Source organism: Mastomys coucha, unplaced genomic scaffold (assembly GCF_008632895.1).
Source record: "Mastomys coucha isolate ucsf_1 unplaced genomic scaffold, UCSF_Mcou_1 pScaffold22, whole genome shotgun sequence".
In the NCBI taxonomy this organism is placed as follows: domain Eukaryota; kingdom Metazoa; phylum Chordata; class Mammalia; order Rodentia; family Muridae; genus Mastomys; species Mastomys coucha.
This window is the reverse complement of record NW_022196905.1, coordinates 213582756-213600930: the sequence shown is the minus strand read 5'-3', so window position 1 is coordinate 213600930 and position 18175 is coordinate 213582756. Positions and strand designations below refer to the sequence as shown.

Sequence of the window (18175 nt, the reverse complement as noted above, 5' to 3'; positions counted from 1 at the left end):
TGGTACCTCCACTTTTCCATTCATACATTTTACTTACTGCATACATACCATCTAGTTTTTACTCCAGTTTCAACTAGTCTCCCAAATTCTGGGTTATATAGATCACTCTCTGACTAGGTGATGATTTTAACAACTGTCATTTATTGAAAGCTACCTAAAGCAAAAACAAAATTCCCAAAGGTTCCTAGTTCTCAGTGTAAGTGCCTTTCATAGTGCTAGGGACTGAACCTGAAGTTTTGGTAATGAAACATGTGATACTTACTTGTTTTGATTTTTACCACAGCAACTCCAGAAAACCCGTATGTTTAGACAAGAGCAAGACTGAAAGGAATGCAGGAGTTGCTGAGACTGGAAATGGCCTTGTAGTTCCTAAGGCACTTAACAGTTGTCAGAGTGGCTACTTCCCTTTAAAATATCTAAAACACGAAGCCGTGGCTAAGGGAGGCCCCAAGTCAGTTTACATGCATTTAATCCTCTTGGATCCTCAGCCCACACCCTCAACCCATTACCTATGTAAAACATTGTGATGCTTGTTTCTCAGAAATCTCAATGAAATTTACCATCTTCCCAAACAGCTATTCTTCTCATCTTTACTTTTGCTATACTCCATCACAAAATCTAGGGTAAAGTGGGCCACTGAAGTGCCGGTCCACCAGGTGCCCGTGGACTTTCTTTTTAAATGTGCATGTGCAGTTACACACAGTCACCAGAAGATGTCAGATCATCCAGTGCTGGAGTTATAGGCAGTTGTGAGCCAAACATAAATGCTGGGAGCCAACTTCAGGTTCTCTCCAAGAGATCAAAGTGAGCTAAACAGCTGAGCCTCTCTAGCCTCCTTCCTGATTTAATAAAAACCAAAACCAAAAATATTTATTTATTGAGAATGTAGAGGACAACTTGCAGGAGTCAATTCTCTCCTACTGCATGGGACCCAGATATCAAAATCAGGTTGTTAGGCTTGGTGGCAAGTGCCCTTCTTGACTCTTTGAGCCATTCTGTCCTAATAGTTATTTTTTTAATACAAAATCTCTGGAAAAGATACATTTTGCACTTCATAGGGAATTATTCTATGTCTAGGTCAGGTTAAGAAGCATTATATATCACTATGAATATCTGTTGAATAAGTGATTAGATTTAAAATAAAGACTATTTCACCCTTTAAACTTGAGCTATTTCCAGCTTCCCACTTATTAAATCTTATTCCCATTTCCTTCAGTCTTCTGAATCTCTTCCCCTTTTCAAGGGTTCTGTCCACGTCCTCGGCACTACCACAATCCTAACCTGCTAGCTAGTCTGTTGTACTCTACCAGTCCTTGTACAGCTCTGTCGTTCCATTTTCAAATTGCCACTGGGAACATACTAAAATACGCCTTAGAAACCATGGTTAAGTGCCTAATTTTTCATGTAAGAGGTTCTGTACAATCTGATCCTGTTCGACATTTCCAACACTATTTCATCTACGTACCCATTCATCTGACATACTGACAAAAGACAGTCACCAAAAAGGGCTGTCAGGCAGAAGAGGGAAATGTAAAAGTCAACCCTAAGGCTAGGAGTGTGACAGTCTGTAGAATAAGGGTAATGCCTAACTTAAAGGTGTGGTTACACAGGTATGTACGTTTGTTAAAAATCATAAGATGGCTTATGTACCAAATGAGCATTTTGCCCTATGTTGTTTTATCTAAAAATAAACAAACAAAAAGTCCATAGGCAATAATCTCATTAAAGCACCTTCTTGCAGTGCACTTCAACAAATTATTATAGCAAAAGAAAGAAGGAAAGAAAAAAAGAAAGAAAGGAAGAAAGAAAGAAAGAGCCTTAAAAAATGAATGTTCAACTCAAGTTAATAAACACCCCAATTGAAGCTGGCTCTGATGGTGCACACCTACATCTCAGCACTCTGGAGGGAGAGATAGAAAGATCATCTCAAGTGCAAGGCCTGCTACTGATACATGGCCAGATCCTGTTTGAAAATTCCAAACCAAAAACAAAAGAGCAAAATGTCAACCGAGAACTCTTAAGCAAGGGCACTATAAATTCCTTTAATTCTTGCCCAACAAATTTTACAAGCACTAAGAAACAAGTATTTAGTTTTGAATTTGGTCTGACTGGGAATACAGAGGGAAATGGAAGAGGTCTGGATCTTGGAAGATGAACTACTGACACAAAGCCCTGAGGCACCTGGGGGATCCAGGAGACATACCAGGAGCAGAACGTCAGTGGTTACTTCCTGTGCTACTTAAACATCTCTGTTTCCATGCCTTCTGTTAACCCTGACCACTTCTCTTCTTCAAACTTATCACCCTGCCCTTCCATGTTCAGCCCTGGGATTTGTTTATGGTATTATCATCTACTCCTTTTTTTTTTTTTTTTTGGTTTTTCAAGACAGGGTTTCTCTGTGTAGCCCTGGCTGTCCTGGAATTCACTCTGTAGACCAGGTTGGCTTTAAACTCAAATCCGCCTGCCTCTGCCTCCCAAGTGCTGGGATTAAAGGCGTGTGCCACCACTGCCTGGCTAAAGATTTATTTATTTATTATATGTAAGTATACAGTAGCTGTCTTCAGACACACCAGAAGAAGGCGTCAGATCTTGTTATGGATGGTCGTGAGCCACCATGTGGTTGCTGAGATCTGAACTCAGGACCTTCGGAGGAGCAGTCAGTGCTGTTACCTGCTGAGCCATCTCTCCAGCCCACTACTCCTATCATAAGCGGGGCTGATAATAGACTCACACACAGAGTATCTACCTGGATTTCTTGAAACAATCTGCAGATGAACAAATGAAAACCTACCATATCCCAACGCTGTTTGTGCTTCCAATGAGTCTTATCAAGGTGTAACGTTTACACCACACTGGTACATTTAAAGGCACATTGTATGGTGGGGAAAAGAACTCGCAACCTGCTCTTTATAAACTGAGATAACATTTTCATTCCCAAATTATTTTCATTTTATTTTAAATTTTGAGACAGTCTTGCTAGCCTTGAACCCTGACTCTCCTGATTCTGTTTTCCAAGTGCCTGCTACTACATCTGCCTTTTCTGTTTTTTTTTTTTTTTCTCTGTGAAACAGAGTCCTACTATGTAGCTGATGCTGGGCTACATGAGCCTCCTAGAGTTTAGGGTTCCACGCTTATACTATACGTGGTACCCAGATTCTAAATATAGTTGGTTATCTAATTTTTCTTAGTAGCTGTTCAGATTTTTAAATATTTTACTCTGTAGAAATATAAACAAGGGAAGAGAATGGAATGGCTGGTTTTAGGCAACAAAATTATTTGTATTTTCTATTATTAAGAGAAAAAATCATAAATTTTTCCTTTAGGCTCCAGTAATTCATTCATGGAATACATTTATAAGATTCCTTGTTTTATTTCTGAGTTTATACATCTCTTTTTTCTTTTTGTAAGATGGAGTCTTACCTACACTGGTTTTGAACTGTTCTTCCTGCCTCAGTCCCTTGAGTGTTGGGGGTGTTGGGAGTGCCACCCCCCAGCTCTGAGTTTATAAATTTCCAATAAAAATCACTATCAATTTGGTAACAGGGTCAGACTGTCTGTACCTGACCCTAAAGTACATCTGTTGGAGCCCTTCTCAGGTGGTGAGGTGACTGACCTCTCATTCGCATCTCTCCAATGGACAAGGAGCTCCCTACAGTGAAGAACTGTGTCTTTGGGCTGGAATAACGGTCAGCTATTAAGAACACAGGCTGCTCTTACAGAGGACACAGGATGAGTTTCCAGTATCCACATGGCAGCTCACAACCATGAGTAATTTCAGTTCCAGAGGGCTGATGCTTTCTTCTGACACACACAACTCAGGCACATCAAAGTACATATATATAAAAAAGAGCCAGGCAAGTGGTGGCGCACACCTTTAATCCCAGCACTTGAGAGGCAGAAGCAGGCAGATGGATTTCTGAGTTCAAGGCCAGTCTGGTCTACAGAGTGAGTTCCAGGACAGCCAGAACTACACAGAGAAACCCTGTCTTGAAAAACAAAAAATAAATAAATAAAAAAAAAAATAAAAAAATAAAAAAGAACTGTCCCCTGTTGATCTTTGCACCTCACCACATAGTAAGCATTCAAACAGTGATAGGTAAATCTAGACGCAAAAAGAAGGTGAAGGAATGTCTTAACCCACACCAGTCAAGACAAAGTTGTGGGGGGGTGGTGAGATGGCTCAGTGGGTAAGAGCACTGATTGCTCTTCTAAAGGTCATGAGTTCAAATCCCAGCAACCACATGGTGGCTCACAACCACCCATAATGAGATCTAATGCCCGCTTCTGGTGCATCTGAAGACAGCTACAGTGTACTTATAATAAATAAATAATAAATAAATCTTAAAAAAAAAGACACAGTTGTGAGCTCATTTTATTAACTTGATCAGTTACTACTAGATTAGAAAGTCTCCTTCAAGATGACCCAAAGAGGACCTTTCCTATGATTTCTAAGAGTCATGGTGCTCTTAAGCTTTTGACCAACAGGCCAAGGGAACAGCTTGATTAAGAGGAGCTAGGAATGATTAAACTGCTGTCACTTTTCCCTAGGCAGATCTGGCCACTGGTAATACTTTATGCCTTGGTCTATCCCATCAGCTCAATGGTGGCTGTTACTGCCTAGAATCAAGGCTACTTCTTCCTCAGGAAGAACTGTTTCATCAAAACCCCTTCTCCTTACCTTTTCTCCCCTGTCTCTTTCTCTGTCCTTCTCTTCCCTTTTCTTTTTCTTCTCCCCATGTCCATCTGTGTGTAGAGCAGGAAGGGGCAGGATACTGGAGGCAGGGCCGGGTATCAGCCCGTGCTCCCGAGCAGTACCATGCTCTCTGGCAGAGCTTCTCTTGGTCCGGGAGTGCCGTTTCTCCTTGTGCCTGTCTTTGTCCTTCTTCTTCTTGCTCTTTTTTGACTTCTTCTTCTTCTTGATCTCCCTGTAAGAGTCATCTATCACCAGCTCTCCAGCCTCCAGCTCCCCAGCTGAGGACGATTCTGACTCTACTAGAATTGGGTCAAGCCCTGTGATATCGAGATTGGCACTGTGGGGCTCTGGAAGCTGGGAGACATCAGACCCACAGCCTTCTGGGCCAGGAGAGGAGTGTGAGTCTGAGGATGACTTGTGCTTCTTCTGGGCCGTTTTCAGGAGGCTCTGTAGCTCGTGTCCTAGGAGTAAAGCACCTTGCTCGTCCCGAGCTAGTTTCTTAGAGGGCTTCTTCAGAGAAGCCTGTTGGGCAGGGTACTGAAAAGCCTCCTCTTCCACTGAACTGCTTCCCTTCTCCTTTGGTGAGAGAATAAGTTTCATCTTTAAGCCATCAGGCTCACGAAGAGTCAGTGTCTCTGTGTTCACATAGAGTGGCTTCATTTTTTTGGGTTTGTGGGCATTGCTGTCATCCAGGGAGAGCTCTCCACTGCTGCCATTGCCCTTCTTCTTGTGGTGCTCCTTTCTGCTCTCTGAATGGCTTGAAGAACTGGAGGATTTCTCCACTGCCTTCTTAGAGGACTTGGCACCTGCTGCCAGTGGGGAGGTGATAGCTTTCAACAGGTCCATGGCTGTGTCAGGAGACTGTGGGCTAGACTTCTTCTTTTTCTTCTGTGATGATTCCAAAGTTGAAATGTCTAGAAATAACAAGAAGAATTGTCAGTAGGACAGGAAGTAACTTGTAGCAAGTGCCCCCTCTCACCAAAACCCAACTGCCATGAGGAAAAGGCTAACAGGAGTGATTTGGAGGGGAGACACTTTGGTTACTAACATTCAGAAAGAACCCCCATGTACATCTTGGCTTAGTAGATTCAGCCTTTGGCCCTGCAGACCATTCTTGCCCCTAGAGCTGATTCTCTTTCTTGAGTCTTCACAAGAGACAGAGAACATACTTAGGAGAGAGCTGTGGGATTAAGGGTAGTTCCAATCTAGATTAGGTTGCAGACAGAGTGTCACTGGTTCTTGTGCTGAGGACAAACTCATTCTAGTGAGGTTAGTCTCATCAGCTACACATAGAGCATAGCTAAGAAAATAGGTTTTGTGAGTAGATATATGCTGTCTGAGAAATGCCCCACAGTTATGTAGAGGGCCCAAGGGCTGCGTCTGGCAAAGGGATGCTAAGTAGCAACGGCATAGATAAGTGGATGGTTGGGGGGAGAAGGAACCTGGTACCTTGTGTATCACATATGAAGACTGTTCTTCTATGCTGAATCCTCCAAAATACCAGCCCTCCACCTCTCTCCTCCTTCACACTGGTTTATCGGCACTCAGAACAAGAACCACTGTCCTGTTAAATAGGCCACTGAGTCAGCAATATCTGGGATCCCTTCCCCTACCCCGACTCCAAGAACCAGAGGTGTGCATATCCCATCTGCAGCCCATTCCCTCACTTACCTCCATGGTAGTAATCATCAGGGGAGTGCTTCCTCTTCTTCTTGTGTATGTCCGTCCCCAAGAAGAACAAATCACTGTCCTGTGGTTAAAGAGGGAGAAGAATTGGCGAGTAATAAGATGGCGAGGGAACGGTTTGGAGCCATTCTTCTGGGATCCCGGCTTTGACAGACATCTGGAACTGACCTTTGACTTCTTCTTGGAAGAACTCCTGACCTGCGCAGCAACTTCTTCCTCTTCCCTTAAGAAATCTTTGTAAGACCGCTTCTTTTCTCGTTGGCTTCTGCCAGCTGCAAGTCCTATGTCCTCAAAGCTGTGATCACCATCAAAGCAATCTGGGAAGCACAGGTTCATTTAGGGATGGAAATGACAAAAGTACACAACAACCAAAGGCCAACAGTCTCATTTCCAAGTTAAAGTTATGTCTCAGTGCGTCCACTGAAATGCAGGGCTAAACCCAGAGGGCCAAGAAGACTTCGGATGACCTGGCTGCAAACACAAGACTCAAACCTGAAAACAATGTTTCCATGCTATCCAAATGCCCAGTGTGCGTCCTCAGACATGTTTCTTAGTAGTGAGCTGGCAGGTAGATACAGACTTGCGAGGGAAGGCTCAAAAGGGTAAGGATTCATGTGCTGCTCTGTGGGAGGCCAATGTGAGATTCCTAGTCCCAGACTCCTGCACACTGGAGCTGGCAAGGACTAAGAGTGCTGCGGGGATCACCCCAAAACACTAAGACTCTTATTTCAGATTCTTGTGTAGGAACCCCTGTCCTGGTTTTCATGTCCATGGGCCCAGTCTGGGGATGATGTGGAGGCTGTGTCTCACACAGTCCTCTGGAGCATCACTTGGTCTAGGCTGTGGTGCCCAGTCTTGGTCTCTACATCCATGGACTGCAGGGATGGAAGAGGTTATGCCCTTTGGCATGCTTCTGTGTAAGGGGTCATACCTTCTTTCTTCATGGAGTCATCATAAGCCATGGTGGTCCTGCACGGCCTTTGAGAATGTGTTGTGTCACTGTGTCCAGGCTCCTTCCAGGGACCAGGTCTGAGAAACAAACAAGGAAAACCTTCCTGTAATGTGAAATCACTGTGGAGAAGCAACCTTCCAGGTGGAAATTCCAAGAAATCCAAGGGCTGACTGGAACACAGGAGTGTCTTGTCAGCTCCTCCCTCTGTCTGTGCATACACTGGAGTTGAACTTACAGGAAGGATGCTAAGCTTAACTGGTGCTAATTCATGTCTTAAAGTTGACATTTGAAGAAATTTAAAATACTTCTCAATTAAAAAAAAAACTTCCAAAATTAATGAGAATTTCTGGAATGCCAACAGGACTAATGACACTGAGACAAGGTAGAAACTGACATTAAGTCAGGGGCATGGGTTCAATTACAGTCACAGTATGTACAGATAAAGCCAGATGCAGAGGAGGACAGAGAACACCAATAGTGGAAGACCAAAGTCCTACTGACGAGACTGAGGAGCTCATAAGCTAAACAACACATATACAGGTATTAATAATCTTAAAGCTTTCCATTCTATTGGGCTTTATGAACTTATTCAAATTAACCACAAATATGGGCATACTTCTCAAATGTGTTAGCTATATGGAAATTTCCAACACTAACAAGCCTTTTTTAAAGGCTAGTAAAAAAGAAATATGGAAGATTGTCATTTATCCACTGGTGATAAAATTTATAATTTTAAGATTTTCTTCATTAATTTATAAGTACTCTAATTTAAAAGTTCTAAGTTTTGAGACAGAGTCTCCTTCTATAACCCTGGCTGGCCTAAAATTCACTATATAGACCAGAGAGATCTACAATTTACAGAGATCTACCTACATCTGCCTCCTGAATACTGGGATTAAAAAAATGTTCATCACCTTACATAGTTCTAAATAGTTTATTGTTTAAAGCAGTGGCTCTCAACATGTAGGTCAGGCAATCCCTTTGTGAGGATGTCAAACGGCTCTTTCACAGGGGTCGTTGCCTAAGACCATCACAAAACACAAATATTCAGTTATAACAGTAGCAAAATTACAGTTATAAAGGAGCAACAAGCTGGGCGGTGGTGGCGCACACCTTTAATCCCAGCACTTGGGAGGTAGAGGCAGGCAGATTTCTGAGTTCGAGGCTGGCCTGGTCTACAGAGTAAGTTCTAGGACAGCCAAAGGGAAAAAAAAAAAAGAGCAACAAAAATAATTTTAAGGTTGGGGTCACTGCAACATGAGGAACTGTATTAAAGGTTGCCATAGCATTAGAAAGGTTGAAAGCCACTGTTTTAAAGCTTGTGTGGCATTCAAGTGCAGATGTCCATATTCACTTTGGAAGTGATATATATTGCACTCTAAAGTAAATCCTTAAAGTAACTTAAGGACAGAATATTTGCATAATTTTTCTCTTTTGAGACAGGGTCTCACTATGTAGCAGCTCTGGTTGGCTTGGAATTCACTACTTTGCAGGATATTTGAAATAACTATTTTGAAAATGCTCTCATTCAGTCAAGTGCTTAGAAGTTAATCTAATTGGTAATTTAATTTTATTTTACCTTCATTATAATAAATGGCTTTAGTATTACTGAAGGACAGTTCTGTAACATTATTAAGCCCTTCTGATAGGTGTGGAGAAAACAGAAACACAGATATTTGCAAGAAAGAAAACATGAGCTGGATTAATGGGAATGCTTCATGATTTAATGGCTAAGAGTTTTTATTTAGTGAGGCTTGGCGGTGAATACCCTCCACCCCAGCACACACGAGTCAGCAGGAGTATGTGGCTCTCTGTAAAGTCCAGGCCAGCCAGGGCTCCAAAGTGAGACCCTGTCTCAAAACAAAACAACAACAAAAGATGTTTGTTTAAAAGCCACATAAGTACAATGCACAGGCAGGCCAAAGTTGACAATACAAAGAAAAGCACTGCCATGATTTTCAAAGTCTAAGAATCACAAAATGTGAAATGAAGGAATCTGTTCAAGGTAAGAGAAGCCAGAGTGAAGTGAATATACATGAAGCAGATTATTTAAAGTGCTGGCACAGGGCTTCTTTCTCTCTCTTTTCTTTTCTTTCCTTCCTTCCTTTCTTTCTTTTCCAAGACAGGGTTTCACTGTATACCCTTGGCTGTCCTGGAACTCACTCTGTAGACCAGGCTTGCCTCGAACTCAGAAATCTGCCTGACTCTGCTTCCCAAGTACTGGGATTAAAGGCGTGCGCCACCACTGCCTGGCCTCACAGGGCTTTTTTCATGAAATGAAGGGAATGTAGGGTCAGGCCTCATATAAGAATATAAAGAGAAAAGAAACACATGGCCATTTTTCCTGTTCTAGTGTTCAATTACTAAACTTTGTTAAATAAAAACTGTTCTTCACTTCCAACCCATTGGTGTTACCTTAGAAGGGAGTAAAGGTGGGCCACTGAGAATGATACTCATTACCAAGTGGCACACACCTTTAATTCCAGCACTTGGAAGGCAGCAACAAGTGGCTATCTTGTGAGTTCAAGGCCAGCCTGATCTACATAATGAATCCCAGGGCTATTTTAGGGAGAATCTCTCAAACATACAAAAACAATGGGAATATTCTCACTAATTCAGAAACAATGACTTTATTAGAAAAGTCAAACAGGTCACCTTGGCTTTCAAGGCTGACACTAAGTAAAACTTTAGATTGAAGTTTCAGGCTTTTCATACCAGATGAATTTTGGCATAGAATTCCTGAGAAATAATGCCCCCTCCTCCCCAGTCCAAAAACATCATTTAGTCTCATAATACAGGCATCAGTCCTTGGTCAAACACCAATACACTTTAAATGTACTAAAAGCAGGCCCAGAGACTCATAAACAGGTTTTCCCCCTTGAGAACATTAAAACTAATATAAAATAGAATTAAGCAATGTCTTATTGGGGGTGGGAGCCAACTGAACTTTTTACTAGATATGAAAAGTTATTTCTCTTTCCTTCCTTCTTTCTTTCCTTTCTTGGAGACGGGGTTTCTCTATATATCTCTGGCTGTCCTGGAACTCACTCTGTAGACCAGGCTGGCCTCGAACTCAGAAATCCGCCTGCCTCTGCCTCCCAAGTGCTGGGATTAAAGCTGCCCAGCTGAAAAGTTATTTCTTGACTGCTGTGAAAAACTTGTAGATTTTAAAAAGGTTTGGAAACATATTATGCCTGCTAGTACCAGAACTTTCTTTAAAAAAAAAAAAATAAAACAAAACAAAAAACAAAAAACCAGGGACTGGTGAGATGGCTCAGTGGTTAAGTGCATTGACTGCTCTTCTGAAGGTCCTGAGTTCAAATCCCAGCAACCACATGGTGGCTCACAACCATCCGTAAGGACATCTGACACCCTCTTCTGGTGTGTCTGAAGTCAGCTACAATGTATTTACATAAAATAAATAAATCTTAAAAAAACAAAAAAACAAAGACTAGATGCTTGTAGGAAAAGTGAGTGAACCCTGAACACAAGTGCAATATAGGGCAGTCCAAAAATTGATAAATATTATGGGATATTCCCAGGCTGCGCAGACTGACATGACGGTCCCTAAATGGTGGCTGACTTATAAGAAAAAAGACAGTGCAAGGGAGGGGAAAGGTCCCAAGCAGCAGTGTGAAGGAAAGTAGAGTTCAGGAGCATTTATACAAGATTAGATGAACCCAAGGTCTCAAATGAAATCGAGGGCTCGGGGGAGGAAGTAAATTGGGAGGGTTAACGAAGATGAAAAATTTAGGTTTGATTTTCACGTCAGAAAACAGCTACATCAAATGTTGGCAAACACAAAACAGGTGCCAAAACCCATTCTCTTGAATTCCATAATTTTGGAGTTTACAAAATTCGATGCTGTCAACTTCTTGGGGCAGGATAATCTTACAGTTAGTGTTTGTCTTAGTGTGCAAAGACATGACAGCATAGAAAAGCTCATTCATTGTTTAATACTGTTTATGCCATTATAGAAAGCGAATGCTTAGAAAATGTGAACTCTGTGGCTCGGCTCTTCCAAGGCTTTTTCTTCAGGGTATGAGAAGGGAGAAGCAGGCTGTTAATTCCACTTGAAAGTAAAACTGCAGGTTAACCTTCAGCACAGGCTTTGGGGATAACCAAGTAATTATGGAAAAAAGTTAAAATCTTCCAAGGTAGAATTTTGTTATTTTGAAAATTCAAAGTGTTAACTACAAAAAAAGTTTCAGAAACTAATTTTTTGAAGGTAATCTCAGTTCCAGCAATCGCTAACGGTATCATCATCCCAGAACAGATCGGAAAACTGAAAAAGAAAGAAAATCCACCCAGTAAACTGGGCAAGGAAGGTCTGTCTCCTCCAGATGGGAGTTTCCTCCAAGGCTGTTTTTAGAAACTCAGATTGCCAGTCCATGGAGCCAAAAGAAGGAACACATCCAGCTGTTGGCAGATTCTGATATTTAGTTGCTACTTCTAAGGTAGCACAGGTGAATTCTTATTTCAGCGGGTTTCCTTCTCGGATCTCTTGGAGTTCTTGCCACACCCTTTTCCAAAGACCCACCTATGCAGCACTCCAGCCCCTGCCAGCTTCGGAACTTGCAGAGATCTCCACAGCCAGAAATGAGCACTGAATCTTCTCACTGCAATGCTTATAAGTGGAACCACGACCACTGCACAGATTGGCTGATAACACACTCGGTTCCACGAATTCAGCGATCTAGATTTTGACAAGCCATGCGTAATCAACAGGCTTTACTTTGGATGAAGTTTTTAAAAATTTATTTTGCCACGAGGGGATAGAATCAGCCAGTACTAGAAACAACGGTGGGGTAGGTGGTAGACATATCTTGTCTGCTATATGATATAAACTAAAGTGAATTTACAAGTAGTGGTTGTGGAGGGGGAAATGGGCCTGTATGAAGATGACTCCAATTAAGAAGGCATGTTCAAGCTGAGTCGCACGCAAAGAACACACACAATACGAGATTGTTTATCCATACAGTCCCCAAGACCACCGTTCCCGGGGTCCCCGCTGTGATAACCTCGGCAGGTCTGCAGCAACCGCTAGATCAACAAAGCTCTGCGCAGCGCAGGGAGCTCCGGGCATCCTCTCCCGCTCGCTGCGCGCCCAGCCCTCCCGCCCGCCGGCCCCGGACCTCCTCTCCTGACAGCCCCAGGTAGCCCGCGCCCCGGGTTCCCAGCCGCGCTCCGCCCGACCCGTGTTCCCGCGTCCCGTCGGCCTCCGGCGCCCCGAAGCGCCCAGACGGCGGCGCAGGGGGAGGGGCGGCGCGGGCCGCGGGTCCCTGGGGCGGCCGCACGCCCCCTCCCGGCCCCGCAGCTTTCCCGCCTTCCCCGTTTGAACAGCTCCCGCCGCCTTCCTCCTGCGGCCCGCTCCAGCCCCTTCCCCGGGGCGGCTGCGGCCGCTACTCCAGTTCCCGGCTTGGCCCCTGAGCTAGGCCGCGGCGGGCCTGAAGCGCCTCCCGGACGGTGTCGGGGGGCCGGAGCGGTGGACGGAGGCCGGGCGGGGCCGTTGCCGCCCCGGGGTGGGGGTCCGGCCGGGTCTGGTGGGGGCTCCGCTCGCCGCTACCTTCACTCGGCTCGCTCGGATCCCGCCTCAGCGCCGCCGACGGCCGCCATCTTGGAGAAGGAGAGAAAAGCGCGAGCAACAAGGGAGCCTCAGTCGAGCCCAGAGCGCAGGCTCCTACTGCCGCGGGGCTACCGCGCCGGCGAAAGAGCGTCGAGCGCATCGAATAAAACCTGCTTGCAGAGCGCGGTCGCGGTACCGTTTGAGAATACACCATTCCGTTCCAGGTTTAGTCTAGAAATCTCTTTTCGATCTAAACAAATAACTTCCAAGACTTCTGATTATTCTTCAATAAAAATCTTCCTGCAAAGAACTTGAGAATAAAAAATATCAGGCAATTAGATTAATGTAGCCAAACACCTGCTTCAACCCAAAGTCTTTAAAGCTCCGTGAACTTCAGCCGTTCTGAAGCTATGGAGCTTCGCTTTGGATTTTATATGTTCACTGTTACAATTTTATGTACTTATCCACCAGGTGCACATACAAACCCCGGAAATTCCATGACAGACTTAAAATTTGGAAAACAGTTAACTTTGTATTCTCTTTTATGAACTCATGGGTCCTTCTCTGTATTCTCCGTCCTTCCTGGTCACCTAATAGTAGCCCTTCTTGTTCTCTTTTTACCCCTAAATCTTCTGTATTTAAGGCAGAATGTCATACTATTTCAAGACAGTCTGTTCAGCCGTGCAGTAGTGGCGCAGGCCTTTAATCCCAGCACTTGGGAGGCAGAGGCAGGCAGATTTCTGAGTTCAAGGCCAGCCTGGTTTACAGAGTGAGTTCCAGGATAGCCAGGACTACACAGAGAAACCCTGTCTCAGAAAACCAAAAAAACAAAAAAAAAACAAAAACAGTCTGTTTTTTGCCGAACTCAGAGCGATGAGGATTAATAGTATTTATTTGTAATTTAGCATCTACATCTGGATAGTAGTTCCGGTGACGTGGAAGACCATACACTTGTAAGATACACTGTTTTCTCACCAAATCATTACATTTCCACCACTCACACCAATTTTTGTGTAAGTGTTAAGAGGACTGGTGAATTGGTTCAGTGGGTTAAAATATTTTACACCAAATCTCTGGGTATGTGTTTGACATGGGAAGCTTACATGGTGGAAAGAGAGAACTGATTCATGAAAGTTTGACTGCCACAGGAATGCTCCCTAAAAACACACAAAATGGAAATAAATAAGTTACTCTTTCTCTAAAAAACAGGAGAAAACACGGTTTCTTCTGATTTACTAAGGAGAACTTAGACCAATAAGCATTTACAATGTCCAGAGCCTGGTTTAACATAAAGACCCTGCTTTCGTAGTGTAGTGTAAGTGTATCACAGGCTTCTATATGAACAGTGCACTCTGCATCAGGGCAGGCAGAAGCTGGGGCCCTTGTTACTGAAAACACCCAGCCTTCATCTGTACTGCTAACAGGACTGCTCTAGGGAGGAAGTTCTTCTCTGTTTGCCTTATCAGAGTCACAGGAGGTAGTCATTTTGGGGGATTGGTGGATGAAGGGACAGCCTTGGCTGTCCTGGATCTCATTATGTAGACAAGGCTTGCCTGAAATTCACAGAAATCCTCCTGCCTCTGCCTCCTGCACTATTAATTCTTTTTTTAAAAAAAATATATAATTAGATCATGTTCCTCTTTACAACCCTTTCCATTTATTTCTCTCAAATTCATGGCCTCTATTTCTTTAACTGTTGGTGTGTGTGTGTGTGTGTGTGTGTGTGTGTGTGTGTGTGTGTATTCACACACACATACTCATGAAAGCCAAAGGAATATACCAGATTTCCTGGAGATGGATTATATACAGTCATGAACTATACAGTGTGAATGCTGGGGACTGAGCTCATATACTTTGGAAGAGCAGTGTTCACTTAACCTTGCAGCCATCTCTTCAGCTCTACAGCCTGTTCTTGACTATAATACTATCAGTCTTGGATCCCCGAACATACACTCGTTCATTTATTCACTGGAACAGTCCTTATGGAAAGCACAGGCCGTATCAGGCACTGGGCTAGGTGCTGGGCACTAAAAAGAGAACAAAGTCAAGGGTACTTGAACCTTAGCAGCTTATACTCTGGCTGGGTGGGGCAGCAGAAAATAATAAAGCCATGTTGTAGTGGGTGGTGGTGTGTTGACTGGGGAAGAGCAGTACTGGATGCAGGTAAGTGTGGAAAGGCCTGTTCTTTAAAAACATGCTTCTTGTGATGAGATGCCTGCTGGCACTTGGTTTGCTGGAAGGGGAATTGGTGGTGGAATCTAGGAGGCCAAGGCACTTTGAACAAGCTCATGCTGCTCCTCGGAGTTTTGGTGGGTGAAGTTTCACTGCTGCTGCTCACTGCATGCTGCGTCCTAGCGTGGCTGTCTGGAATTTGGCAACAGAAGGTGGAAGACGAGAGCTGACCCCACAGAGTTCTCCTTTGTATTCTTGTATAAAGAATACATTCATTATATTGATTGTAGTTGTTGGTTGGGTTGACATAAATCAAAACTCTACCAAACCTCATACTTTAATACATGAGAATTTGAAATATTTCAATTGTTCATCAATAAAGGTATCAAAATGTCATAGAGAGATGCAAATCCAATTTCTAGAAATGAAAGCTATAATGCCTGGGATACCTGGATAAAATGAACAGTTAATAAGATACCAGAGAGGAGATCTTTAAAGACCCAACAAAGACACCACCTAAATGAAATATATAGAGAAAAAGCCCCCAAATGAGGTTTCAGTGACAATGGGATAACTTTGAACTTAAGATAAAAGTAATCTGAGAAGCTGAGAAAGGGGAGAGAATGAATTTTTATTTTATTATGGTTATTGTTATTATTGTTGTTATTAAAATTAGAGAACTACAGTGGTTAAGAACATGGACTGCCCTTCCAGAGGACCTGAGTTTGGTTCCTAGCACCAACCCTAGCTCACAATATCTGTGATTTTGGTTGGAGGTGGGGTCAATGCCCTCTTCTGGCCTCTGAAGACACTGTACTCCGGTGGTATGAAAATCTGCATTCAGGCAAAGCATACATAGACATAGAATAAAAATAAGCAGAATAAGGGGCTGAAGGGATGGCTCAGTGGTTAAGAACACCGACTGCTCTTCCAGAACTCCTGAGTTCAATTCCCAGCACCCACATGGTAGCTCACAACCATCTGTAATGGGATCTGTTCCATCTCCAGATTATTCCAGGTGCCTGTATATACCATTTAGCTTCTATTACACCTCTTTTCATCCTAGCACCCTCCCTGGCTACCTCATGATCTTAGAATATCTGCAGTGGCAAGGCTCCCTGTCCTTAGCTCTGCCTCCCCACCTTTCCCTTCTCTGCTTGGGTCCAGGAGCCATGCGGAAAAGGATCTCATCCCCAAGTGTATAGCAATGAGTTCCCTAAGGAGGATGAATAACACTGTTTTGTCCTCAAGGAATGAATTCAGTGCTGGATAGCTAGACTGTCATTGCTACTTAAAGAAACAAATCTGGGTAGCTGATGAGATGGCTCAGTAGTTAAGAGCATGTACTGCTCTTCGAGAGTTCACGTCCCTGTGTTCACAATGGGTGGCCCATAGCCTCCTTGTACCTTCAGCTCTGTGAGGATCCAGTGCCTCCTGCTTTCTCAGCTAGAGACACATGTAATTAAAAATAATAAAAATAAATCTTAAAAATGGAAGCATTTAGTGGACTGAGGATGTAGCACATATACACACATACTTTTTTTCCACTTAATATTTTCTTTTTTTTTTTTTTAAGATTGATTTTATTTATTTTATGTGTATGAGTACACTGTAGCTGTATAGATGGCTGTGAGCCATCACGTGGCTGCTGGGAGTTGAACTCAGAACGTCTGCTTGCTCCGGCCCCGCTCTCTCCAGTATAATACACTGTAGCTGTCTTCAGACACACCAGAAGAGGGTGTCAGATCTCATCACGTATGGTTGTGAACCACCATGTGGTTGCTAGATCTGAACTCAGGACCCTCGGAAGAACAGTCAGTGTTCTTACCCGCTGAGCCATCTTGCCAGCCCTCCACATAATATTTTCAAATTAAGTTTGTTCCAGGGTATCTGTGACCCCAGGAATGGAAATCTTGTTTAAGGAAGATTACTGTACTAACACTGAATTCAGTGGGCTTGATTGAACTTACTATGCAAGCCAATGACGGCAAGAAGGGAAGATGCTGAGGAGACAATCAGGCCAGGTAGGGCTGGGAGCTCAAAGCTGTTTCGGAAAGAGTGTGCTTGCTTCCTTGCTAAATCTTCTCCTGAATTATCACCTCTTCCTGGAGTCTGAACTGAGTATGTGAATGAAACTGAGAGGAGGCACCTGCACACCCTGTGCTTTGGCCAACTGGACTGACCAGCTCACCCCTCTCTCTGTGTGCCTCGCTTGATGGTACCTCATTTCCTGCTATATGGGAGTCTTCCCTTCTAACTTCTTAAGTACTCACCTGTGAATAAGAATGGCCCTGGCTTAGCCCCATATTTGAATGCTTACTTATTAGCGAGTGGCACTATTTGAAAGGATTGAAAGGATTAGGAGCTGTGGTCTTGTTGGAGGAAGTGTGTCATTGGGGGCGGGCTTTGACTGCAGAGCAGGATGTGGCTCCAGCTCCATGCTTGTTATACCTGCCACCATGCTCGCTGCCATGGCAATAATGAATCAATCTTCTGAAACTGTAAGCAAGCCGCCCAATTAAATGCTTTCCTTCATAAGAGTTGCTGTGGTTACAGTGTCTCTTTACAGCAATAGAACAATGACTAAGGTACTCTCTGTGGCTCAAGAATTTTATTCTTCAAATTCAGGAAATCAGAAAGAACCCTTCTACTCTAACTCCTCAGAGGAGAGGAAGGCCTTTGTTTGTTTGTTTGGTTAGTTGGTTGGTTTGGTTTGGTTTGTTTTTCTAGACAGGGTTTCTTCGTGTAGCCTTGGCTGTCCTGGAACTTACTTTGTAGACCAGGTTGGCCTCGAACTCAGAAATCTGCCTGCATTGCCTCCCAAGTTCTGGGATTAAAGGCGTGCGCCACCACTGCCTAGATTTTTTTTTTTATCTCCAATATTCTTGTATCACTGCTTCCTTAATGAATAAATCCAACTAATAAATGGAGAAAAATGATGGGATTAAACAAGCACCTATTGTCAGTCATACTAGTCTATTCAGGTGGGAATGGTTAAAGACACTGTACTGAACAGTTTTGTGTGTCAGCTTGACACAAGCTGGAGTTATCTCAGAGAAAGGAGCTTCAGGTGAGGAAATGCCTCCATGAGATCCAGGGGTAAGGC

At 43.5% G+C, this 18175-nt stretch overlaps 1 protein-coding gene across 4 annotated transcripts in view; it reads right to left on the bottom strand.

Moving 5' to 3' along the window:
- Hmgxb4 (HMG-box containing 4) overlaps nucleotides 1-13011 on the bottom strand; it is a 40897-nt gene extending 27886 nt beyond the window's left edge. The window contains exons 1-6 of one of the 4 annotated variants that reach the window (XM_031340338.1): nucleotides 12898-12997; nucleotides 7311-7408; nucleotides 6548-6696; nucleotides 6365-6443; nucleotides 6143-6257; nucleotides 4679-5607 (exon numbers count right to left, since the gene is read on the bottom strand). In XM_031340338.1, the coding sequence (XP_031196198.1) occupies nucleotides 4679-5539 (861 nt within the window). In that variant the 5' untranslated portion in view covers nucleotides 5540-5607; nucleotides 6143-6257; nucleotides 6365-6443; ... (1 more) ...; nucleotides 7311-7408; nucleotides 12898-12997. Of the gene's footprint in view, nucleotides 1-4678; nucleotides 5608-6142; nucleotides 6258-6364; nucleotides 6444-6547; nucleotides 6697-7310; nucleotides 7409-12897 lie in introns of all 4 variants that reach the window. The other 3 variants (XM_031340339.1, XM_031340337.1, XM_031340340.1) reach the window with 3 other exon arrangements.
- Nucleotides 13012-18175: the final 5164 nt, after the last annotated feature.